The sequence below is a fragment of the Oncorhynchus clarkii genome, chromosome 16, assembly GCF_045791955.1.
Source record: "Oncorhynchus clarkii lewisi isolate Uvic-CL-2024 chromosome 16, UVic_Ocla_1.0, whole genome shotgun sequence".
Lineage (NCBI taxonomy): Eukaryota > Metazoa > Chordata > Actinopteri > Salmoniformes > Salmonidae > Oncorhynchus > Oncorhynchus clarkii.
Genome location: NC_092162.1, coordinates 3549044 through 3574915, shown reverse-complemented (window position 1 = coordinate 3574915; position 25872 = coordinate 3549044). Strand labels below are relative to the sequence as shown.

Here is a 25872-nt window from a genome sequence, read left to right as displayed (position 1 = left end):
TAATATGAAGTCAAAATAGGTTAAACCATTAGATCTTTTGAGGGGAAAACTAGATATGATCTAGTATGTGAGAGTTATTGGAAAAATGTGATCCTCATCTTATTACCTTGCTACATTTTTAGATTACATTTTTATCTTGTTATATTCTTGAGACAAAACTCTTGTTCACACAATGATGTGTTTGTCCTATGAAATATATTCAGACTGTGTTAGAATGGATGTGAGCGTAAATGTTACTTGCACCCTGAGGGAAACAGCTGGGGATTTGAAAGATTTATCTGTTAGTGATGCATTACGCTAATCACACTTGCTATTTATCCCCCCGTAGCGTAGCCTGGTATACCTGTCATAGCCTGTCATAGCCTGTCACAGTCTGGTGTAGCGGCATGGCCTGATTAAAAGCCTGGGTGTTGGCAACCTCTCACTGAGAGGGGAGAGAGAGGGAGCAGGGCTGAGCATAGCACTTTGTAGAAGTACTCTGAAGTGGAGGTACATACAAAAGCAATCAGGCAGGCAGGCAGGCAGGCAGGCAGGCAGGCAGACAGACAGACAGACAGACAGACAGACAGACAGACAGGCAGGCAGGCAGGCAGGCAGGCAGGCAGGCATGAGCAGCCTGTCCTCCCAACTCCAAGGCAGGCAGCTCTGCGTCTTTCACAGTTGATAGTATGAAGTAAGAGAGCCCCTCTCTACTCTCCCTCCCCCTCTCTCCTCTCCTCCTCTCTCCCTCTCTTCTCTCTCCCTGACCCCAGGGTCTGATATAATGTTACTAAACATGATCATTAGCTGTCCTCACATATAAGCAACTAGAAACAGAGCCTGAAACACAGCTGGCTAGTTCCAGAAACAGGGCCTGAAACACAGCTGACTCGTTCCGGGAACAGGGCCTGAAACACAGCTGGCTCGTTCCAGAAACAGGGCCTGAAACACAGCTGGCTCGTTCCGGGAACAGGGCCTGAAACACAGCTGGCTCGTTCCGGAAACAGGGCCTGAAACACAGCTGGCTCCTTCCGGAAACAGGGCCTGAAACAAAGCTGGCTCGTTCCAGAAACAGGGCCTGAAACACAAACACCTCCTTAGGGAGGGTTTGGCCGGTAGTGATATCCTTGTCACATTGTGCACCAGCGACTCCTGTGGCGGGCCGGGCGCAGTGCGCGCTAACCAACATTGCCAGGTGCACGGTGTTTCTTCCTTCCGCTAACCATTATTATTATATCATTATCGCCATTATTATTATATCATTATCGCCATTATTATTATATCATTATCGCCATTATTATTATATCATTATCGCCATGTTTCTATGTTCTGAAGGTAGAGGGAATGTCTGCTGTTCAATCAAGATGAATTCGGACCAAAACGGTGCAGCCGCTGATTTGAAGCCGTCTGACTGGCTATCGATCCACTAACAGTTTATCAGGAATGTGGTCTAAGCTGAGCTTGGAGATTTGTTCCATGTTGAAACCCTTCTCCCACTCAGTTGTAGACATATTATTGGCTGACTTTAGAGTGGGTCTCTTCTCATTCTAACCAGTAAGACTTTCTAATTTAGAGTTAAATATTGACCAGTGGTGATATGTAAATGCCGATATTGAGGACAGACTTGAAAGACAGACCTCAGAGTACACTGCAATGAAACTCTGAGAAATCAGCTATTGGATTAATAGAAAGGTAATGAGACAGAACCTTTAAAAACGTTATCTCTCTTACTTAGATAAATGCTTTAGGCTTTTTCTTGACTATTTTTGCCAGCCGAGTGAATGGTATGGTAGCTTCTGGGGCCAGCAGAGCAGCTGTAGCTGCAGTGGACAGTCAGGGATCAAGCTTTGCTACAGTCCTCGTACTCAAACAGCAGCCATATCATTACTACAGTCCTCGTACTCAACCAGCAGCTATATCATTACTACAGTCCTCGTACTCAACCAGCAGCCAATACCGTTACTACAGTCATAGTATCCAACCAGTGGCCATATCATTACTACAGTCCTCGTACTCAACCAGCAGCTATATCATTGCTACAGTCCTCGTACTCAACCAGCAGCTATATCATTACTACAGCCCTCGTACTCAACCAGCAGCCATATCGTTACTACAGTCCTCGTACTCAACCAGCAGCTATATCATTAGTACAGTCCTCGTACTCAACCAGCAGCTACACTGTCTCAGGAGGTATTACCATCATCATGTTGTTATAGAGTTTACAGTACTGGACCCAGGTACCAATAGCAGTGTGTCAAGGGTTTGGAAAGGTCTCTCATTTACGTGTTTGAGTCATTAGAACCATGGTTTTGATCCAACAGACAACTGGCATGCATCTTTACATCGTAAACCTACTCACACAAAAAATCTGTCTCGAAGCACCGTGTACAAAAGTACATATTTAGAGGGTTTTAATACAACAGTATTGAAGATTGTCTTTGTTGGCCCAATCTGTATCATTGTAACTTTCTAACCCAATACAGAAACACACAAATCACCCTACTATTACTAGTTAATGACCTGTATGTTTGAATTCTCCTCAGGCAGTGAGACAATCTCTCCCTAGAGAGAACCCGTTTTTATCTCCACTTTCTGCTCATCTCTGAAGTACATACTACACCCCTACTTTTTCTCATGCAAGGGAAGTGTTTTTCAAGAGTGTCTCTCTCACCCTAAACTGTTTCTGAGTCCAGAATGGCACCCTATTCCCCGTAGTGCACTACTTTTGACCAGATTCCTAAGTAAAAAAAAAGGGGGGGGGGGGGGGGTATAGGGTGCATTTTGGGACACAGCCTTTTAGTCAGTTCCCACTGGGTCTGCCGTCCATTGCGATAACAGAGACACGTCAGAACGAAACGGAAGGGGTCAAATAGTGAACCAGTCAGAGTGAAACCGAATCCACTGGGGAAAACTATTGAGGGGAATACTGATTACTTCTGCTACTGAGATTTCATGGGCTGGAGATGTTTCTGTCGTTGTAGATCTATGAGATCTGTTCACGTTTTAAAGCTACAATCTGTGTTTTTCAGTCAAATTTCAACAGCGCCACTTGTTTTGTTGTATAGATAAAGTTACCACTGGATAGACTACCAGATCCCAGATTGCAGATTTACATTAGCATAAACCAAAACAATGTACTTCCTGAATAGTAGAAAACCCCATCAATTGTCATATTATTAAACAACAAGGATGATTACACAACCAACAACATTATCGACAACACAACCAACAACATTATCGACAACACAACCAACAACATTATCGACAACACAACCAAAAACATTATCGACAACACAACCAACAACATTATCGACAACACAACCAACAACATTATCGACAACACAACCAACAACATTATCGACAACACAACCAACAACATTATCGACAACACAACCAACAACATTATCGACAACACAACCAACAACATTATCGACAACACAACCAACAACATTATCGACAACACAACCAACAACATTATCGACAACACAACCAACAACATTATCGACAACACAACCAACAACATTATCGACAACACAACCAACAACATTATCGACAACACAACCAAAAACATTATCGACAACACAACCAACAACATTATCGACAACACAACCAACAACATTATCGACAACACAACCAACAACATTATCGACAACACAACCAACAACATTATCGACAACACAACCAAAAACATTATCGACAACACAACCAACAACATTATCGACAACACAACCAACAACATTATCGACAACACAACCAACAACATTATCGACAACACAACCAACAACATTATCGACAACACAACCAACAACATTATCGACAACACAACCAAAAACATTATTGACAACACAACCAACAACATTATCGACAACACAACCAACAACATTATCTAAAGAACCACCTGTTTGGTTTATTTCACAATCAAACACATGCATACATCTCTTAGCACTGTAAAAAAAAGCATGAACAACAAACACAAGCATTCAAATAGGAGAGAATCTCTGTCTCCCTGCCACCTTCATCATCATCATCATCATCACCGTCATCACCATCATCATCATCAGCACCATCATCATCATCATCATTATCATCTTCATCTTCATCTTCATCTTCTTCATCATCATCATCATCATCATCATCATCATCATCACCATCATCATCATCATCTTCATCTTCATCATCATCTTCATCGGCGTCATCATCATCATCTTCATCATCGTCATCATCATCATCATCACCGTCATCATCATCATCTTCATCTTCGTCATCGTCATCATCATCACCGTCATCATCATCATCATCGTCATCATCATCTTCGTCATCGTCGTCATCTTCTTCATCATCATCACCATCATCATCATCATCGTCATCATCGTCATCATCTTCATCATCATCTTCATCATCACCATCATCATCATCATCTTCATCATCATCATCGTCGTCATCATCATCATCATCATCATCATCATCATCGTCATCATCATCTAATTAAATTAAATCATATTTTATTTGTCACATACACATGGTTAGCAGATGTTAATGCGAGTGTAACGAAATGCTTGTGCTTCTAGTTCTGACCATGCATATCTAACATGTAATCTAACCTAACAATTTCACAACAACTACCTATATACACACACGTTTAAAGGAATCAATAAGAATATGTACATAAAAATATATGAATGAGCGATGGCCGAACGGCATAGGCAAGATGCAGTAGATGGTATAGAGTACAGTATATACTGTATGACATGGGTAATGTAGGCTATGTAAACATTATATAAAGTGCCATTGTTTAAAATGACTAGTGATACATTTATGACATACATTTTTCCATTATTAAAGTGACTGGAGATTTGAGTCAGTATGTTGGCAGCAGCCACTCAATGTTAGTGATGGCTGTTTAACAGTCTGATGGCCTTGAGATAGAAGCTGTTTTTCAGTCTCTCGGTCCCAGCTTTGATGCACCTGTACTGACCTCGCCTTCTGGATGATAGCGGGGTGAACAGGCAGTGGCTCGGATGGTTGTTGTCCTTGATGATCTTTATGGCCTTCCTGTGACATCGGGTGGTGTAGGTTTTCCTGGAGGGCAGGTAGTTTGCCCCCGGTGATGCGTTGTGCAGACCTCACTACCTTCTGGAGAGCCTTACGGTTGCGGGTGGAGCAGTTGCCTTACCAGGCGGTGATACAGCCCGACAGGATGCTCTCGATTTTGCATCTATAAAAGTTTGTGAGTGTTTTTGGTGACAAGCCAAATTTAATCTATATTCCCTTACAGTGGGCTAAGTGTCTGATTCAAGGGAAACAGGAATTTTGAAATAAGCACCAGATTTCACACACAGCTAGGACCTTAGAATAGTTTTTTTTTTACAAAAATAAACTTCCTAAGATATGACCTAGCTGTGTGTTGAGCTTCTATCACCAAAAGGCCCAGTTTCATTTGCTGGCTGCTATTACTGGATAGTAACCCGTCCCAGTAAGGTGAATCTTTAGAGGTTAGTGGACAGTAACCAGTCACAGAAAGGTTAGTGCTTAAAGTATGAACCGCTTGCGGGACACCTACAACAACATCCGGTGAAATTGCAGAGAGCAAACTTCAAAATTGTAATATTAAACATTCATGAAAATTCAAGTTTCATACATAATTTAAAAGCTTATCTTCTTGTTAATCTAACCGCATTGTCAGATTTCAAGAAAGCTTTACGGCGAAAGCATACCATTATCTGAGGACAGTGCCCCAAACCAAAATACTTTTTCAACGAGCACAGGTGTCACAAAATCACAAATAGCGATTAAATAAATCACTTACCTTTGAAGATCTTCCTCTTCCTCTTCCTCAAAAGTCTCAGTTACACAATGAATGGTCGTTTTGTTCGATAAAGTCCTTCTTTATAACCCAAAAATGTACGTTTAGTTGGCCTGCTTGATTCAGTAATCTACTCGTTCAACATCCATACAAACAAATCCAAAAAGTTTCCAGTGAAGTTCGTCCAAACAAGTCAAACGATGTTTCTAATTAATCGTCTAATTTCTAAATAAATTATAATATTTAAGACGGAGAATAGTACGTTCAGTAGGGAAGATAAATAACGAAGAGCGCGCACATCATTCACGCGCCAACGAGACTACATTTCCAATTAGAGACATGTTGTAGTTTTTCCAAACTACTTGCTCATTTTTCAAATAACAAGCCTGAAACCCTTTCTAAAGACTGTTGACATCGAGTGGAAGCCATAGGAACTGCAATCTGGGTCCCATCTATTTATGTATCCCATAGGCAAGCATTGAAATGGCCTGTGACCTCAAAAACAAATAATTCCGGATGGATTTTCCTTAGGTTTCCACCTATCATATCAGTTGTGTTATACGCACAGACATTATTTTAACAGTTTAATAAGAAACTTCATAGTGTTTCCTATCCAATGCTATGCTATCCTAGCTTCTGGGCAGAGTAACAGGCAGTTTATTTTCCGAAATTCCAGACAAAACACAGAATTCTAATGAAGTTAATTTGTGCCAGATCCTGCCAGAACAGGATCCAGCACCTCTCAGATTTGAATCTCGTTCGTTCCGGCACCTATTTGCCTAACTCCGGTACCTCACACAGCATTATTTATACATATTGTTCACTGTTTGCACTATAAACATACAACAACAAAAAGCAATCAGAGTTAAATCAAGTTGCCTCCTGTTTTTTTGAAAAACAGTCATGTAAAAGTGTGGTGATCCTTCTGTGCAATCATCCTAATCCTTCCACACTGATTTCAGATCTGTCCTCTTATTAGTACATTATTGTCACGTTATGACCTTAGTTCCTTTATTATGTCTTTGTGTTAGTTTGGTCAGGGCGTGAGTTGGGGTGGGTAGTCTGTATGTTATTTTTCCTATGTTGTAATTCTGTGTTTGGCCTGGTATGGTTCTCAATCAGATGCAGCTGTTGATCGTTGCCTGTTTTCCCCAGTTTGGTTGTGGGTGATTGTTTTCTGTGTCTGTGTTTTCCATACAGAACTGTTTCGTTTTCATTTTGTGTAGTGTTCAGTTTTAATTAAAAAGATGGATAACACTTACCACGCTGTGTTTTGGTCCGATCCTTCCTACCCCTCCTCTGAAGAGAGGGACGAAAACCGTTACAGAATCACCCACCCAAACCGGACCAAGCAGCGTGGTAACCAGGAGCAGAGGGTTCTGGACTCCTGGACATGGGAGGAGATTTTGGACGGTAAGGGACCCTGGGTCCAGGGTGGGGAATATCGCCATCCCAGGGAAGAGCTGGAGGCAGCCAAAGCAGAGCGGCGGCATTATGAGGAGTTAGCACGGTAGCGCAACAGGCAGGAGAGGCAGCCCCCACAAAGAATTAGGAGAGGCACACAAGGGGTGTAGCAGAGTCAGGTTGGAGAACCGTGTTATGCGGTCAAGTGCACGGTGTCTCCAGTGCGCGTTCTTAGCCCGGTGCGCTACATCCCAGCCCCCCATAAGTGCCGTGCAAGAGAGAGTGGGCATCCAGCCAGGGCATAGCGTGTTTCTTCTCCGGTACATCGTTTTGGCCCAGGGTATCCTGCTCCAGCGCCGTGTGCTGTGTCTCCGGGGCGCTGGGAGGGTGCAGTGCGCCCTATGCCTGCGCTCCGCCCGTGTCGGGCGAAAGTGGGCATTGAGCCTAAGGGAGAGGTGCGAGTGGTATGCACCAGAGCTCCAGTGCTTACCCACAACCCGGTTCAACCTGTGCCTGCACTCTGGAGGGTCCAGCTTGGAGGAGTGGTGCCAAGGCTGCGCACCAGAGCAGGTGTGGTGCCCAGAGCAACTGCAAGACCAGGCAAATTTATAACCCCTGGCTTGTCAAGCAAAATTCAAAGATGACCTATCCAACATGCAGAAATGTAGGGCATTTGGGCCTGGAAATACTGGAAGGATGAAACTAGCCAAAGAGTGGGTAGAATATATAGTAAAATCCTCTGCCTCCAACATAAAAAAAGAGACAAAGAGCCCTCAGATAAAAGGTTTTTTGAACCAAGGCCCGTTTAGCAGCAGCAAGCATTGTAGACAAGGCTAAAGAGGACACTTTAACACAGGTTGTAGTTAACGCTCAAAATAAAAAGCATTAGACACTACAGCCAGACTCTTCCGAAGCTTGCAAGGAAGCTAAACGTCACAGACCCGCTCACGGTTTTGTCAGGAGTTAAATGGATTTGACTTGGGGAGTATTCTCCATTTCAATGTTGCATACATACAGATACAAATGTAATCCGAAATGGAGCGAAAACTATTTGAAAGAATAGTACAGTGTTCTCCCAAAATCAGCCAGACATTCAGCTGTGCAAAATCGGCAGGATCTTGGACACTAAATGGGTGGCATCCAGTTTTAAAACTGTAGAGTCTGTGTGGAAAAATGACCCGACTCTTCACTAGCATTTCACCACAGCAGCTGAGGATGCCTTAAGAGACAGCGAGACCCATCAGAGTTATAGTGGCCTGGGCCTCGCCATGAGCATATCCTCGCATGCATTTGTTAACAATCTAGACCCTGCAGTGCCTTGCAGAAGTATTCATCCCCCTTGACGTTTTCGTATTTTGTTGCATCGCAACCTGTAATTTAAATATATTTTTATTTGGATTTCATGTAACGGACATACACAGAATAGTCCAAATTGGTGAAGTGAAATTTTAAAAAGTACTTGTTTCAAAGAATTCTAAAAAATTCAAAACGGAAAAGTGGTGCATGCATAGGTATTCACCCCCTTTGCTCTGAAGCCCGTAAATAAGATATGGTGCAACCAATTACCTTCAAAGGTCACATAATTAGTTAAATTAAATACATTTGTTAAATAAAGTCCACCTGTGTGCAATCTAAGTGTCACATGATCTGTCACATGATCTCAGTATATATACACCTGTTCTGTAAGGCCCCAGAGTCTGCAACACCACTAAGCAAGCGGCACCATGTAGACCAAGGAGCTCTCCAATCAGGTCAGGAACAAAGTTTTGGAGAAGTACAGATCAGGGTTGGGTTGTACTAAAATATCAATCTTTGAACATCCCACGGAGCACCATTAAATCCGTTATTTAAAAATTGAAAGAATATGACACCACAACAAACCTGCCAAGAGAGGGCCGCCCACCAAAACTCACAGACCACACAAGGAGGGCATTAATCAGAGAGGCAACAAAGAGACCAAAGATAACCCCGGAAAGAGCTGCAAAGCTCCACAGCGGAGATTGGAGTTTCTGTACATAGGACCACTTTAAGCCACACACTCCACAGAGATGGGATTTACGGAAGAGTGGCCAGAAAAAAAGCTATTACTTAAATTAAAAAATAAGAAAACAGGTTTGGTGTTTGCCAAAAGGCATGCCCAAACATGTGGAAAAATGTACTATGGTCAGATGAGACAAAAATTGAGCTTTTTGGCCATCAAGAAAAATCTCTGGCACAAACAAGACCTCTCGTCACCCCGAGAACACCATCCCCACAGTGAAGCATGGTGGTGGTAGCATCATGCTGTGAGGATGTTTTTCATCGGCAGGGACTGGGAAACTAGTCAGAATTGAAGGAATGATGGATGGCGCTAAATATAGGGAAATTCTTGAGGGAAACCTGTTTCAGTCTTCCAGAGATTTGAGACTGGGAAGGAGGTTCACCTTCCAGCAGGACAATGACCCTAGGCATACTGTTAAAGCAACACGTGAGTGGTTTTAAGGGGAAACATTTAAATGTATTGGAATGGCCTAGTCAAAGCCCAGACTTCAATCCAATTGAGAAGAACCCATCCAACTTGAAGGAGCTGGAGCAGTTTTGCCTTGAAGAATGGGCAAAAGTCCCAGTGGCTAGATGTGCCAAGCTTATGGAGACATTCCCCAAGAGACTTGCAGCTGTAATTGCTGAAGTTCTGAATCTTTTTCTTATTTCTTGTTTTTTTCCACAATAAGAATATTTTGCAATTTTAAAGTGGTATGCACGGTGTGTAAATCAAATGATACAAACCCCCCCAAAAAAATATATTTTAATTCCAGATTGTAAGTCAACAAAATAGGAAAAATGCCAAGGGGGTGAATACTTTCTCAAGCCACTGTTTGTGTGATGCACTTCAGCAACTATCTGAATTGTCACTCAAGCTTCAAAAGTGAAACTGCACAATTTTTTCTGCACACAGGGCATTCACCAAGGAAGCGAGGGTGTTCAGTGCCTTGTCAGAGCAGCCATGCCGACACACACACAACTCAGCCAGAGAGGGATTCAGGAGAACTTTTTCCAGGGTGTCAAACTGAATGGTGGAAGACACAGAGACAGAGTCCTCATTCAGAAGGGTTTTTTCAATAGCTTGGCGAGAAACATGGAGCCTAGAATGTTCTCTCAAGGCGGTCGGGCAGAGGACAATACAGGATACAACCAGTTCATAGAGGAGCTGAAGGTGCTTTAGGCGCAATAGGAGGAGCACTCTACGGAGAAACAGAGATAGAATCTGTCTGGTTTGGATTGACTGTCCAAATACGGTCTTACAGATCTACAGACAGTACAGGAACACTGATGGTAAAGATAAAGGAGAGATTCGAGATGGACTTAAAGATCTGGCGGTCAGCACCTTCCCCATCTCCAGTGCAGAATGCCAGCAGGATTTTTCTAAAATGAATCTGATTGGCTCCTGAACCTGCACCTCAATACCTCCACCATATCAGGGCTACTGTTTCTGAACCTTGTTGACTCAACCCCGGACCAAATTCATCTTGGTACTCTACGTGAAGTCATGGTTTGTTAAAGAAGAAAGACGTCTCAGATGGCTGAACGTGTCAGATGCCGTCTTCAATGAGGTAGGCTGAACGTCTCAGATGCCGTCTTCAATGAGGTAGGCTGAACGTCTCAGATGGAGTCTTCAATGAGGTAGGCTGAACGTGTCAGATGCCGTCTTCAATGAGGTAGGCTGAACGTCTCAGATGGCGTCTTCAATGAGGTAGGCTGAACGTCTCAGATGCCGTCTTCAATGAGGTAGGCTGAACGTCTCAGATGCCGTCTTCAATGAGGTAGGCTGAACGTCTCAGATGCCGTCTTCAATGAGGTAGGCTGAACGTCTCAGATGCCGTCTTCAATGAGGTAGGCTGAACGTCTCAGATGCCGTCTTCAATGAGGTAGGCTGAACGTCTCAGATGCCTTCTTCAATGAGGTAGGCTGAACGTCTCAGATGCCGTCTTCAATGAGGAGCAAAAACGAGAAATAGGGAGGAGAAGACTCACGTGAAAATGGCTGTTTTGGAAAACTAAGGTAGGGATATTTCTTTCCTTTACAAACTTGTTCTGTGAAGTTAATCTGAAAATGGACTTCATACTATCATAGGCAGGAGGCCTGTACATTATCAATTGTGTTCTGCAGTAGCCTACATTGACACATTTTATTGGAAGTATATGATATATATGTATATGATATTGTGATATAAAATCTAATTATTGTGATATTATTTGTTCTACTGCTACATTGATGTCTTTAAAAAGTATATGAAATTCGGGTCTTGTAAGCCCCACTGCTGAGTATGCATGCATATGGTGGGTGTTCTGTCCCCCCCCCCCCCCCCCCCCCCAAAAAAAAATGTTTTGCTGTACATTGATGTCTTTAAAATTAGGTTTATAAGAAATTCAGATTTGTAAGCCCCACAGCTATACTAGATTATGTGGGCACAGTATATGTTTGAGACCAACGCGTGGCCGTCACGTGACGGTGGCTGTGTGAGAAGCGTGCCAGTATCTCTCACATAAATAGAATGAGATTCACTTTCTATGATCTCTCTCCCTCTCTGCTCCGAAAGACATAAGCCTGAACTCTCATCTCTCAAGCGTTACACTTAATCATTTACTTAGACTCTATGCTGTAGGCACCCAAAATATTTGATCAACTTCCAAATTGTGTTTTACAAAAAAAAAAGAGAGAGAAATAGGCTTTTGGCAGGAGTGCATCGTTCATCGTCAGTGAGTGAACTCCCCATCATTGGGAGAATCAGTGAAACTGGAAAGCGTGTTTAGAGTTATAATTTCCTCCTCGTATTGTAGCCTAGCTGTTTGATAGATTCAAGACAAGGTTGTTTTTATTGATCTCAGGTTCTCAGTTTGTCAGTGTCAAAGTAGCTAGTCATTTCCATTATTTGTGTGGTGTTAACAACGATCAACGTCTCCAGTCATGTCAAAATGACGAAGAATTGCGTTATAAGCGTTTATTTCAAAAGGCCAACATTATTCTGCTAAAAATGTACGCCATTGTGTGCAACTTCTGTAAGTGCCTCTACTCTACTGCTCCGATACCGATACGCTAAAACCATGATATGATGCATTCCGGAACTTCACAACACCCCAGGTTAACCCGTAATCACGTGCTCACTGTTTGATCCGGCAACTGCCGATCTACAACTGATGCACAGAAAGGGATGAATCTGTAGCAGTTTAAGGACAGTTACCAGTCCCAGTAAGGTGAATCTATACCAGTTAATAGACAGTAACCAGTCCCAGTAAGGTGAATCTATTCCAGTTAGTAGACAGTAACCAGTCCCAGTAAGGTGAATCTATACCAGTTAATAGACAGTAACCAGTCCCAGTAAGGTGAATCTATTCCAGTTAGTAGACAGTAACCAGTCCCAGTAAGGTGAATCTATACCAGTTAGTGGTTAGTAGACAGTAACCCGTCCCAGTAAGGTGAATCTATTCCAGTTAGTAGACAGTAACCAGTCCCAGTAGCAAAAGAAAAGGCTGCCTCATATCAAAGTAAACAAAATAACAATAATAATCAACAACGGCTCTTACAATGGTAACTCTTTTTTTTTACTGATATTTTTAATACGTTGATAATTTGTCAAAATAGTGACATTGAACCATTGCAGTTTTGCCGTCTGTCTCTTTTTGTGACATATCTTCTTTACAAATACATAATTTCTCACATACCTGTAACCGTAGGGCTACGCGAGTAAGTGTTTGGTGTTTCAATATCAACATTGTCTCTTAATTGTCACCAGTTCTAAAATATAAATATTGATGTTGGGGGGGGGGGGGGGTGCTTTGTGAAGTGCAATTCATTGGCTAAAACAGAGAGCGATCAATCAATTGAGTCGTAGCAGGGTGTTGCGTTCCGTCTTCACAGAGGCGTGCGTAACGTCAATCAATCAATTCATAGAATATATTAGGCAGTGAAGTATTGCTGTTCTGTATATATCATGTGCATCATGTGCAAGCATCAACATAGGAAACATATAGCATATTAGTCATAAGATACCCTCTGAGCTATATATTACACTATATACAGTGCATACACACATTGGGGCTGGGAGTTGATTTAAAAAAAAATAATAGATTCACGATTCCTAACAGTGGTGAGAAATTGGAGAAAAAAAAACTCCTTCACACGGAGTCAATTCCTTTTTTAATCTGAATTCCTGTAATCTAATCCAATGATGATCCGTTCCAGTGAGATGTCTGTTGTTGAGTTATTTGAGGTGAAGGAGTCCGTTTGAGGCGAAGAACTCGTTGAACAAACAGCTGACCATCCACAGTACCAAAAGTAAACCCGGCAAACAAAATTAAGTTCTTAGGACGTCCTCAGGACGTCTTGAAATGGTCCCCATAAAGTGGTCAGGACTTTGTGTCATGGTCCCCTGGAGGTTTTGTCTAGTTCCCGACTTGTTCATGATGGTCAGAAAGAGACGGTCCCCCCATTACACATCAACCCTTGTTTCTTTTGTCTATTCCTGATTGGTGATCAACTGATCCATTTACAACTCATACTTTTTTTGGTAATGTTTAGGGACACTTACACAAAAAGGGACGTTCTAATGTACGTTGTTTCAACTTCCATACGTGACACACTTTGACGTAGATTTAGTACGTTGTGTACGTTTATTCACACACAGAAATTATTATTCCACACGTCCTCACCTGGAATGTGTAAGGGACTTGTGACAATCTACAGACTTTTTGGCACAGCATACTGCAAATCCAGCGGTTGTGTGTCCAAATTCTAGGTGGGGTCATGTTGAAAAGTCTGTACGATCATGTCAATCCATCACGTGACAAAACAAACCTCTAGGGGACCATGACACAACGTCCCAGGAATGTCCTTAAAATATCCTCGGGGACGTCCCCATGACCAGGACCATGACACAACGTCCTAAAAACGTCCCCCGGGACCAACTGGGAACTAGAAAAAGGTCCCCCAGTGAACGTTCCATTGGGACCATCATGCGTTGTTCTTAGAATGTTATCAGAGCGTCTGTGAGATAACGTTGTGCAGAAACCCTTTTAAGGGACCTAGTGGAAATGTCCTCAGGATGTCCCCTGTTTGCTGGGAATCCTCAATCATGAATTGTTAAATTCCAAAATTCCGCATATAAAGAAAGAGAGAAAAAGACAAATATTTATAGAACGTACAAAGTCAGCAATGGAATAGTGTGTCATCACAATGGTGACAGCCAAGCACTCGCAAAGGAAGTGTCATCTAGATCAATCCATTCTCATTCAGTCCTCGCAATGGACATGTTTCACCCATCAAACCAAAGTCAGTAATAAGTACTATAAAAACAAGCACATCTCCATGGGCATCAAAGTCACTCCGGGATGACGTTTCCTCTAGGTACAGATCTTGGATCAGTTTCCCCTACCTTAATCCTAACCTTAACTACTAGTGGGGCAAATGTAAAACTGACCCAACATCAGCGACTTGGGGCAACTTTTACCCTACTTCACTAAAGTCAGTAATGGTAATATCCATTTCATTGTGTTCCTTTAGGCGTAGAAAATGAGTTCAGGTATCTGACCGCCCTGTACTCCTGTCCCATTGGTGCTGTCTGACGAACATTGGAACTGGTAGGTCACCTTCCCACACTGCACCTCTGTCATTCCTTCCTGACCAAAGTAACTCAACTCGTTCCCATCCAGAACTACAGAAGCCGTGTAGAACGTATCGGGTTCTATCTGCACGGGGTACTCAAACCACACGGGGAACGTGTTACTAGAACCGTCAGAGAAGTATTTACTCAGGTTATGTCCAAGGAGAATGCCTTGGCGCTTGAGCTCGATCTTAGCCGAGTACTCTGCCGAGCCGCAGCTGGAGCCATAGAGTCCGAACCCGGCGATGAAGACGCGTTTGTCCACGGCGAACTGGATGCTGTCGCACCGCCCTCGGTAACGCCATTGGTTGCTGCGGTAGGCGCAGGATTGGAACCGGTGGCAGCGTTGCGGAGATAACCCCTTCCGGGGCTGGCTGGCGAACAGGAGTTCCGGTTTCCTGGCAGCGGTGTACCACAGGAAGATGTCGTTTGTCTCATTCAGGGTCAGGACGCCCGACTGGGCGGCACCATTGGCGAAGTCGTCCAATGCCATGGTGGGGATACGGATCAGGAACACGGCCTTACCGAGAACCTTGAATAGAACACAGTACACATTGGAACCATATAAACGTTGCTTTGCTACAAGTATGTTAGCGTGTCGGGGGAAATGCAAGGGAATATTAGACTTTTTATTTTCTTTTATTTATACTGTATGTTTTGTTTTACTCCATGTGTAACTCTGTGTCGTTGTATGTGTCGAACTGCTATGCTTTATCTTGGCCAGGTCGCAGTAGCAAAATGAGAACTTGCTCTCAACTAGCCTACCTGGTTAAATAAAGGTGTTCTCAACTAGCCTACCTGGTTAAATAAAGGTGTTCTCAACTAGCCTACCTGGTTAAATAAAGGTGTTCTCAACTAGCCTACCTGGTTAAATAAAGGTGTTCTCAACTAGCCTACCTGGTTAAATAAAGGTGTTCTCAACTAGCCTACCTGGTTAAATAAAGGTGTTCTCAACTAGCCTACCTGGTTAAATAAAGGTGTTCTCAACTAGCCTACCTGGTTAAATAAAGGTGTTCTCAACTAGCCTACCTGGTTAAATAAAGGTGTTCTCAACTAGCCTACCTGGTTAAATAAAGGTGTTCTCAACTAGCCTACCTGGTTAAATAAAGGTGTTCTCAACTAGCCTACCTGGTTAAATAAAGGTGTTCTCAACTAGCCTACCTGGTTAAATAAAGGTGTTCTCAACTAGCCTACCTGGTTAAATAAAGGTGTTCTCAACTAGCCTACCTGGTTAAATAAAGGTGTTCTCAACTAGCCTACCTGGTTAAATAAAGGTGTTCTCAACTAGCCTACCTGGTTAAATAAAGGTGTTCTCAACTAGCCTACCTGGTTAAATAAAGGTGTTCTCAACTAGCCTACCTGGTTAAATAAAGGTGTTCTCAACTAGCCTACCTGGTTAAATAAAGGTGTTCTCAACTAGCCTACCTGGTTAAATAAAGGTGTTCTCAACTAGCCTACCTGGTTAAATAAAGGTGTTCTCAACTAGCCTACCTGGTTAAATAAAGGTGTTCTCAACTAGCCTACCTGGTTAAATAAAGGTGTTCTCAACTAGCCTACCTGGTTAAATAAAGGTGTTCTCAACTAGCCTACCTGGTTAAATAAAGGTGTTCTCAACTAGCCTACCTGGTTAAATAAAGGTGTTCTCAACTAGCCTACCTGGTTAAATAAAGGTGTTCTCAACTAGCCTACCTGGTTAAATAAAGGTGTTCTCAACTAGCCTACCTGGTTAAATAAAGGTGTTCTCAACTAGCCTACCTGGTTAAATAAAGGTGTTCTCAACTAGCCTACCTGGTTAAATAAAGGTGTTCTCAACTAGCCTACCTGGTTAAATAAAGGTGTTCTCAACTAGCCTACCTGGTTAAATAAAGGTGTTCTCAACTAGCCTACCTGGTTAAATAAAGGTGTTCTCAACTAGCCTACCTGGTTAAATAAAGGTGTTCTCAACTAGCCTACCTGGTTAAATAAAGGTGTTCTCAACTAGCCTACCTGGTTAAATAAAGGTGTTCTCAACTAGCCTACCTGGTTAAATAAAGGTGTTCTCAACTAGCCTACCTGGTTAAATAAAGGTGTTCTCAACTAGCCTACCTGGTTAAATAAAGGTGTTCTCAACTAGCCTACCTGGTTAAATAAAGGTGTTCTCAACTAGCCTACCTGGTTAAATAAAGGTGTTCTCAACTAGCCTACCTGGTTAAATAAAGGTGTTCTCAACTAGCCTACCTGGTTAAATAAAGGTGTTCTCAACTGGCCTACCTGGTTAAATAAAGGTGTTCTCAACTAGCCTACCTGGTTAAATAAAGGTGTTCTCAACTAGCCTACCTGGTTAAATAAAGGTGTTCTCAACTAGCCTACCTGGTTAAATAAAGGTGTTCTCAACTAGCCTACCTGGTTAAATAAAGGTGTTCTCAACTAGCCTACCTGGTTAAATAAAGGTGTTCTCAACTGGCCTACCTGGTTAAATAAAGGTGTTCTCAACTAGCCTACCTATTTAAATAAAGGTGTTCTCAACTGGCCTACCTGGTTAAATAAAGGTGTTCTCAACTAGCCTACCTGGTTAAATAAAGGTGTTCTCAACTAGCCTACCTGGTTAAATAAAGGTGTTCTCAACTAGCCTACCTGGTTAAATAAAGGTGTTCTCAACTAGCCTACCTGGTTAAATAAAGGTGTTCTCAACTAGCCTACCTGGTTAAATAAAGGTGTTCTCAACTAGCCTACCTGGTTAAATAAAGGTGTTCTCAACTAGCCTACCTGGTTAAATAAAGGTGTTCTCAACTAGCCTACCTGGTTAAATAAAGGTGTTCTCAACTAGCCTACCTGGTTAAATAAAGGTGTTCTCAACTAGCCTACCTGGTTAAATAAAGGTGTTCTCAACTAGCCTACCTGGTTAAATAAAGGTGTTCTCAACTAGCCTACCTGGTTAAATAAAGGTGTTCTCAACTAGCCTACCTGGTTAAATAAAGGTGTTCTCAACTAGCCCACCTGGTTAAATAAAGGTGTTCTCAACTAGCCCACCTGGTTAAATAAAGGTGTTCTCAACTAGCCTACCTGGTTAAATAAAGGTGTTCTCAACTAGCCTACCTGGTTAAATAAAGGTGTTCTCAACTAGCCTACCTGGTTAAATAAAGGTGTTCTCAACTAGCCTACCTGGTTAAATAAAGGTGTTCTCAACTAGCCTACCTGGTTAAATAAAGGTGTTCTCAACTAGCCTACCTGGTTAAATAAAGGTGTTCTCAACTAGCCTACCTGGTTAAATAAAGGTGTTCTCAACTAGCCTACCTGGTTAAATAAAGGTGTTCTCAACTAGCCTACCTGGTTAAATAAAGGTGTTCTCAACTAGCCTACCTGGTTAAATAAAGGTGAAATAAAATAAATACAACATAAAAATAAAGTATTTCTTCAAGGAATGTAGTGAACTGTAGTTAAACATTTATAAAAAATATAAATACTTGAGTAAAGTACAGATACACTCGAAAGTACTTAAGGACAGTACAAGTATATGTACTTTACTCCACAGATACATTTCATCAAAATCTACCATCAGAAATACCTTTCTCTTGTTGTCTATGGAGGTGGTGAGGTCCTGTCTCTGACACTCTGCCTCGGCCCAGCTCAGCGCTGCCTCAAACACCACCTCCTCTTTGGCGTTGAGGGTCTCTCTCTGGAGGATACTCTCTAGTGTCTGGGAATCGATGTCAGTGAAACCCTCCGACCGCAGGGCCAGCTCTGCCTGAGCGTCAATAACCTGGTGGGATGGAGGTGGACAGCAGAATGTAGCTAGTCTGGAATGATTCATTGCATTTTCTACACAGAGATCGTTTTGGCCATAACTAAAGGGCCAAGTTTCCTATTTTAGCCAAATGACTCGTCACTGAACTAGGACTCAAGTATAAAGGACTTATGATGGAGTTAACCCTAACCCTTATTCTAATCCTAAAATTAACCCTTATTCAAAACATAACCCTAACCCTTATTCTAACCCTAACCTTTACCCAAACCCTAACACTAACCCTAACCCTAACCCTTATTCTAACCCTTACCCTAACCCTAAACCCTTATCCTATCCCTAACCCTATCCCTAACCCTTTATCCTAACCCTAAACTTAACCCTTATTCTAACCCTAACCATAAACTCAACCCTTATTCTAAACCTAACCTAAACCCTTATCCTAACCATAAACGTAACCCTTATTCTAACCCTAACCATAAACTTAACCCTTATTCTAACCCTAACCTAAACCCTCATCCTAACCATAAACTTAACCCTTATTCTAAACCTAGCCCTAACCCTTATTCTAACCCTAACCTTTACCCTAACCCTAACCTCTTATCCTAACCCTAACCCTTATTTTAACCCTTACCCTAACCCTAACCCTAACCTTAACCCTGACCCTTATTCTAACCCTTACCCTAACCCTAACCCTTATTCTAACCCTAACCCCTTATCCTAACCCTTCTTCTAACCCTAACCCTAACCCTAAACCCTTATCCTAACCCTAAACTTAACCCTTATTCTAAACCTATCCCTAACCCTTATTCTAACCCTAAATCCTTATTCTTACCCTATCCCTAACTCTTATTCTAACCCTAACCTAAACCCTTATTCTAACCCTAACCCTAACCCTTTTTCTAACCCTAACCTTAGTAACAGAACCGGAGTAACCAAATAAAGTGTGACCCCATATACATCACTCACCTCCCAGCAGCGTTGTGTGAGTTCGGGCTCTTCGAACAGACAGCTCTGTGACAGCAGGACGCAGGCATTCTTAGCGGACAGGCTGGTCTCTAGGAAGTTAACACAGGCTCTGGCCAGGTGAGGCACAATGTACTTCTTAGCAGCGTAGAGCGTGGCCAGCACTGTGTCAGCACTCAGGTCTATCTCGTCACAATAGATGTACCTGGGGGACAGGTAGAGGAGTTGGTTTAGTCGACAGGTAGTCAACAGGTTGTCAACAAAACATATTACCAATAAGGGCAGTGGATATATATAAAGTGCATTCAGACCCCATTTTGTTAACTTACAACCTTGTTCTAATACCCCATGAGGACAAAGTGAAAACAGGTTTTAAGAGATTTTGGCAAATGTATTAAAAACTAAAACAGAAATAAGTTATTTACATCAGTATTCAGACCTTTTGCTATGAGACTCAAAATTAAGCTCAGGTGCATCCTGTTTCCATTGATCATCCTTGAGATGTTTTCACAACTTGATTGGAGTCCACCTGTCATAAATTCAATGGATTGGACATGATTTGTAATGGCACAGTTGACAGTGCATGTTAAAGCAAAACCAAGCCATGAGGTTGAAGGAATTGTCCTTAGAGCTCCCAGACAGGATTGTGTCGAGGCACAGATCTAAGGAAGGGAACCAAAACATTTCTGCCGCATTGAAGGTCCCCGGGAACACAGTGGCCTCCATCATTCTTAAATGGATGAAGTTTGGAACCACCAAGACTCTTGCTAGATCTGGCCGCCTGGGGAGAAGGGACTTGGTCAGGGAGGTGACCAAGAACCCTGATGGTCACTCTGACAGGACTCCAGAGTTCATCAGCGGAGATGGGAGAACCTTCCAAAAGGACTTCCATCTCTGCAGCACTGCACCAATCAGGTCTTTATGGTAGAGTGGTAAAAGGTACATGACAGCCCACTTGGAGTTTACCAAAAGGCACCTAAAGAATCTCAGACCACGAGAAACACGATTCTTCGGTCTGATGAAACCAAGATTGAAATCTTTGGCCTGAATGCCAAGCGTCAAGTCTGAAGGAAACCTGGCACCATCTCTACGGTGAAACATGGTGTTGGCAGCATCATGCTGTGGGGATGTTTTTCAGCGGCAGAGACTGGGAGAATAGTCAGGATCAAGGGAAAGATCAACTGATTAAAGGACAGAGATCCTTGATGAAAAACTGCTCCAGAGCGCTCAAGACTTCATACAAAGGTTCACCTTCCAACAGGACAATGACTCTAAGCACTCAGCCAAGACAAGGTAGGAGTGGCTTTGGTACAAGCCTCTGAACGGCCGGACTTGAACTCGATCTAACATCTCTTTAGACCTGAAAATAGCTGTGCAGCGACGTTCCCCATCCAACCTGACAGAGCTTGAGAGGATCTGCAGAGATGAAACTCCCCAAATACCAAGTGCCAAGCTTGTAGCGTCATACCCAAGAAGACTCGAGGCTGTAATCTCTGCCAACAAAGTACTGAGTAAAGGGTCTGAAAACGTTCTGTTTTAACAATTCACCACCTGTTTTTTGCTTTGTCATTATAGGGTATTGTGATGTCATTATGGGGTAAAGAATGTGACCAACTGTTGACAGTATGTATTAGGTAGAGGTTGCTACAGTACAGATTCATTTACCAAATTTATATTCATGAGAGGACAACACAGACTGCACTGAGGGTCAAACACATAACAACGTCAGCAACTCAAATGGCACCCTATTCGCTGCATAGGACCCTGGTCAAAAGTAGTGCACTACATAGGGAATAGGTTGCAATTTGGCGAGCAAACAGCACTGGATGTATTATTCAGGCAGCCTAGAGGACACCATTTGTTTTCATATTTCAGATGTATCCCGTAAAGCACAACAACAATGTATTTTCTGACACTGGTGTGAGGACTGGGAATATGTGAAAGGTAAAAATAGATATTAACTACAGTGAAGAGATATAGGGCTGGAGGCAGGAACACAGAGTTTAATCCATTTTGCAGTAACACAACAGCTGGTATACTCCTACACACGTATGCCTCCCAAATGGCCCCCACTGTCTCCTACATTGTGAAACACCCTACATAGTGCACTACTTTCGACCGGAGCCCCTATGAAGGCCTATTGGACGCTGGCCTAAAGCAGTGCACTACATAGGGAATAGGGCACCATTTGGGAGTTAGACACTGAGCTTCTATACCACTCAGTACCCACACAGGGGCAGGAACAACACGACTCACACAGGAGAGAAACAGCAGAGAGAGAGAAAGGGAACAATGTTTATATATCTATAAATTTTTATAGCACTGTATATAACCATAATATTACATTTGAAATGTCTCTATAACTACGTAACTTTTGCAAGTGTAATATGTATTGTTTATTTTGGATTGTTTATTATCTATTTCACTTGCTTTGACAATGTTAACATATGTTTCCCATGACAATTAAGCTATTTGAATTTAATTGAGAGAGAGAGAGAGAGAGAGAGAGAGAGAGAGAGAGAGAGAGAGAGAGAGAGAGATTGACGGGTGGCTGTGTGGAAATGTGACCATTGCTTCAATTTATCCAATTTTCTCATCTTCACAAGTGTCTTATGTGTTAGTAGGGGGGTATATAGTGTCTATGTGTTAGTATATATATAAATATATATATATATATATATATATATATATATATATATATATATATATATATATGTAGTGCCTATGTGTTAGTATATATATATATATAGTGCCTATGTGTTAGTAGGAGGTTTATTTGTGCTACAGAGATACAGGAGAACAATGGGAGAGAGAGAACAATGGGAGAGAAGAGTAGAGTAGAGTAGAGTAGAGTAGAGGAGAGGAGAGGAGAGGAGAGGAGAGGAGAGGAGAGGAGAGGAGAGGAGAGGAGAGGAGAGGAGAAAGAGGGAGGTGAAAGACGAGAGGAGGAAAGAGCAGAGGAAGAAAGGAAGCGAGGGGAAGAGTGAGGTGAAAGAGGAGAAAGGAAGAGGAAAGTGAAAGAAGAGAGAAGAGAGGAAGAGGGAGTTGAAAGAGGAGAAGAAGAGAGGGGAGGTGAAAGAGGAGAAAGGAAAAGGGAAGTGAAAGAGGAGAGAAGAGAGGAAGAGGGAGTTGAAAGAGGAGAAGAAGAGAGGGGAGGTGAAAGAGGAGAAGAGGAGAGGAGAGAGGAAGATGGAGGTGAAAGAAGAGAGGGGAGGTGAAAGAGGAGAGGAGAGAGAGAGGATGAGGGAGGTGAAAAAGGAGAGGAGAGAGGATGAGGGAGGTGAAAGAGGAGTGAAGAGAGGAGAGAGGAAGAGGGAGGTGAAAGAGGAGAAAGGAAAAGGGAAGTGAAAGAGGAGAGAAGAGAGGAAGAGGGAGTTGAAAGAGAAGAAGAATAGAGGGGAGGTGAAAGAGGAGAAGAGGAGAGGAGAGAGGAAGAGGGAGGTGAAAGAAGAGAGGGGAGGTGAAAGAGGAGAAGAGGAGAGGAGAGGAGAGAGGAAGAGGGAGGTGAAAGATGAGAGGAGAGAGGAAGAGGGAGGTGAAAGAGGAGAAGAGGAGAGGCGAGAGGAAGAGGGAGGTGAAAGAAGAGAGGGGAGGTGAAAGAGGAGAAGAGGAGAGGATAGAGGAAGAGGAAGGTGAAAGAGGAGAAGAGGAGAGGCGAGAGGAAGAGGGAGGTGAAAGAAGAGAGGGGAGGTGAAAGAGGAGAAGAGGAGAGGAGAGAGGAAGAGGGAGGTGAAAGCGGAGTAGAATCCTTCCTTACTTCAACATGGCCAGGAACGCTGCAGGCTCCACGTCCGGAATTCGGATTTCATCCTTGTTTTCCGCCAGCTCTCCATAAAACATGGCATGGAACACAGAACTACCAACAGCCAGAACATACTGTTGGACAGAGAGAAAATAAGTTAAGGAGAAAGAAGGAGAGAGAGAGAGAGGGAGAGATAGAGAGAGAGCGAGAGAGAGAGAGAGAGATAGAGAGAGAGAGAGAGAGAGAGAGACTCGTTCTGCCCCTGAACAGGCAGTTAACTCACTGTTCCTAGGCCGCCATTGAAAATAAGAATTTGTTCTTAACTGACTTGCCTAGTTACATAAAGGTAAAAATAAAAAGAGAGAGAGAGATTTGGAAAACACTAAACAAACAACAACACGAAGAGTTATCTACCCAAAATTGAGATGTTTGGATAAACAACTTCTCCATTATTTTTGGCCCTATATCAAAGAACAAACAGCAAAAACATAGACATGATAAAAAAAAAATCTTAGAATCAACTATTAAAGACTACCAGAAGCCACTGGATTCTCCAATTACATTGAATGAACTACAGGACAAAATACAAACCCTCCAACCCCAAAAAGCGTGTGGAGTTGATGGTATCCTCAATTAAATGATTCAATAAATAGTTGATGGTGTCCTCAATTAAATGATTAAATAAATACCGACAGGCTCAAATCAGTCTTTTGTGGCAATGATTGAAACTGTGTTTTTTTACATAATAAATAAATAAAATAAATAAAAGTGGAGACTCAAGAGCTAATAAAATGATACAGTGGCTTGTGAAAGTATTCACCCCCCTTGGCATTTTTCCAACCTGGAATTAAAATTAAAAAATGAAAAACAAACTCAACAAATATTTTGGAATTTTATACACAATACAGTGGCAAGACAAAGATGACTGCGAGAGCACAGTGCCGAATGCTCAACGAGGTTAAGAAGAATCCTAGAGTGTCAGCTGAAGATTTACAGAAATCCCTGGAACATGCTAACATCTCTGTTGATGAGTCTAGTAAAACAATAAACAAGAATGGCGTTCATGGGGAGGACACCACGGAAAGAAGCCATTGCTGTCCAAAAAAAAACATTGCTGCATGTCTGAAGTTTGCAAAAGAGCACTTGGATGTTCCACAGCGCTTCTGGCAAAAATATTTTGTGGACAGATTAAACTACAGTTGAGTTGTTTGGAAGGAACACAACACTATGTGTGGAGAAAAAAAGGCACAGCACACGGACGTCAAAACCGACTGTAATGTATGGTGGAGGGAGCAGCATGGTTTGGAGTTGCTTTGCTGCCTCACGGCCAGGACAGCTTCCTATTATCAAAGGATAAATGAATTCCCAAGTTTATCAAGACATTTTTCAGGATATTGTTTTTTGATTGAGGATTGGCTGCCATTTGTCCATAATAATCTGACCGTCTATGACAGTGACCCAAAACACAGAAGTAAATCAACAACAAAATGACTTCAACAGAGGAAAATATACCTTCTGGAGTGGGCCGGTCTCTAAGCACTTCTGGGAAAATTGGAAAACACTAAACAAACAACAACACGAAGAATTATCTATCCAAAATGGAGATGTATGGGTAAACCACTTCTCCAATCTTTTGGGCTCTATAACAAAGAATAAAGAGCAAAAACATATACATGATCAAATACAGATCTTAGAATCAACTATTAAAGAACCCACTGGATTCTCCAATTACATTGAATGAACTACAGGACAAAATAAAAACCCTCCAACCCAAAAAGGCCTGTGGTGTTGATGGTATCCTCAATGAAATGATCAAATATACAGACAACACATTTAAATTGGCTATACTAAAAGATTTGTGATCTGTTGCCACAAGAAAAGGGCAACCAGTGAAGAACAAACACCATTGTAAATACAACCCATATTTATGTTTATTTATTTTCCATTTTGTACTTTAACTATTTGCACATAATATGACATTTGAAATGTCTTTTTTCTTTTGGATCATTTGTGAGTGTATTTTGTTATTGTTCATCTCATTTCTGTTCATCCATTTCACTTGTCAACATATATGTTTCCCATTGAATTGAATTGAATTGAGAGAGAGAGAGATAGTTGAACTGTACTAGTACATTTAGATAGAGAAAGAGATAGAGGCGGAATGTATGCTGATTCATGCAATCACTCCAATCACTCTAGTTGTTTTTAGTCTATACAGTACATCCATATGAATCATTGTCTTGTACAGCTTCATCCCTCTCCCTCTCTCCTCTCTCCTCTCTCCTCTCTCTTCTCTCCTCTCTCCCCTCTCCCCTATCCTCTCTCCCTTCCCCTCTCTCCACTCTCTCCTCTCCACTCTACTCTCTCCTCTCTCCACTCTCTCCTCTCCACTCTACTCTCTCCTCTCTCCACTCCACTCTACTCTCTCCTCTCTCCACTCTCTCCTCTCTACACTCTCTCCTCTCCACTCTCTCCACTCCACTCCACTCTCCTCTCTCCTCTCCTCTCTCCTCTCTCCTCTCTCCTCTCTCCTCTCTCCACTCTATCCTCTCCTCTCCACTCTCTCCTCTCCACTCTCCTCTCCTCTCTCCTCTCTCCACTCTCTCCTCTCCACTCTACTC

General features: G+C 42.4%; 1 protein-coding gene across 1 annotated transcript in view; it reads right to left on the bottom strand.

The window, feature by feature from the left end:
- Positions 1-14700: 14700 nt before the first annotated feature.
- LOC139367408 (BTB (POZ) domain containing 3b) overlaps positions 14701-25872 on the bottom strand; it is a 29641-nt gene continuing 18469 nt past the window's right edge. Inside the window, exons 3-6 of the mRNA XM_071105611.1 lie at positions 23267-23385; positions 19513-19714; positions 18367-18561; positions 14701-15354 (exon numbers count right to left, since the gene is read on the bottom strand). Of these exons, the coding sequence (XP_070961712.1) occupies positions 14719-15354; positions 18367-18561; positions 19513-19714; positions 23267-23385 (1152 nt within the window). The 3' untranslated portion in view covers positions 14701-14718. The remainder of the gene's footprint in view (positions 15355-18366; positions 18562-19512; positions 19715-23266; positions 23386-25872) is intronic.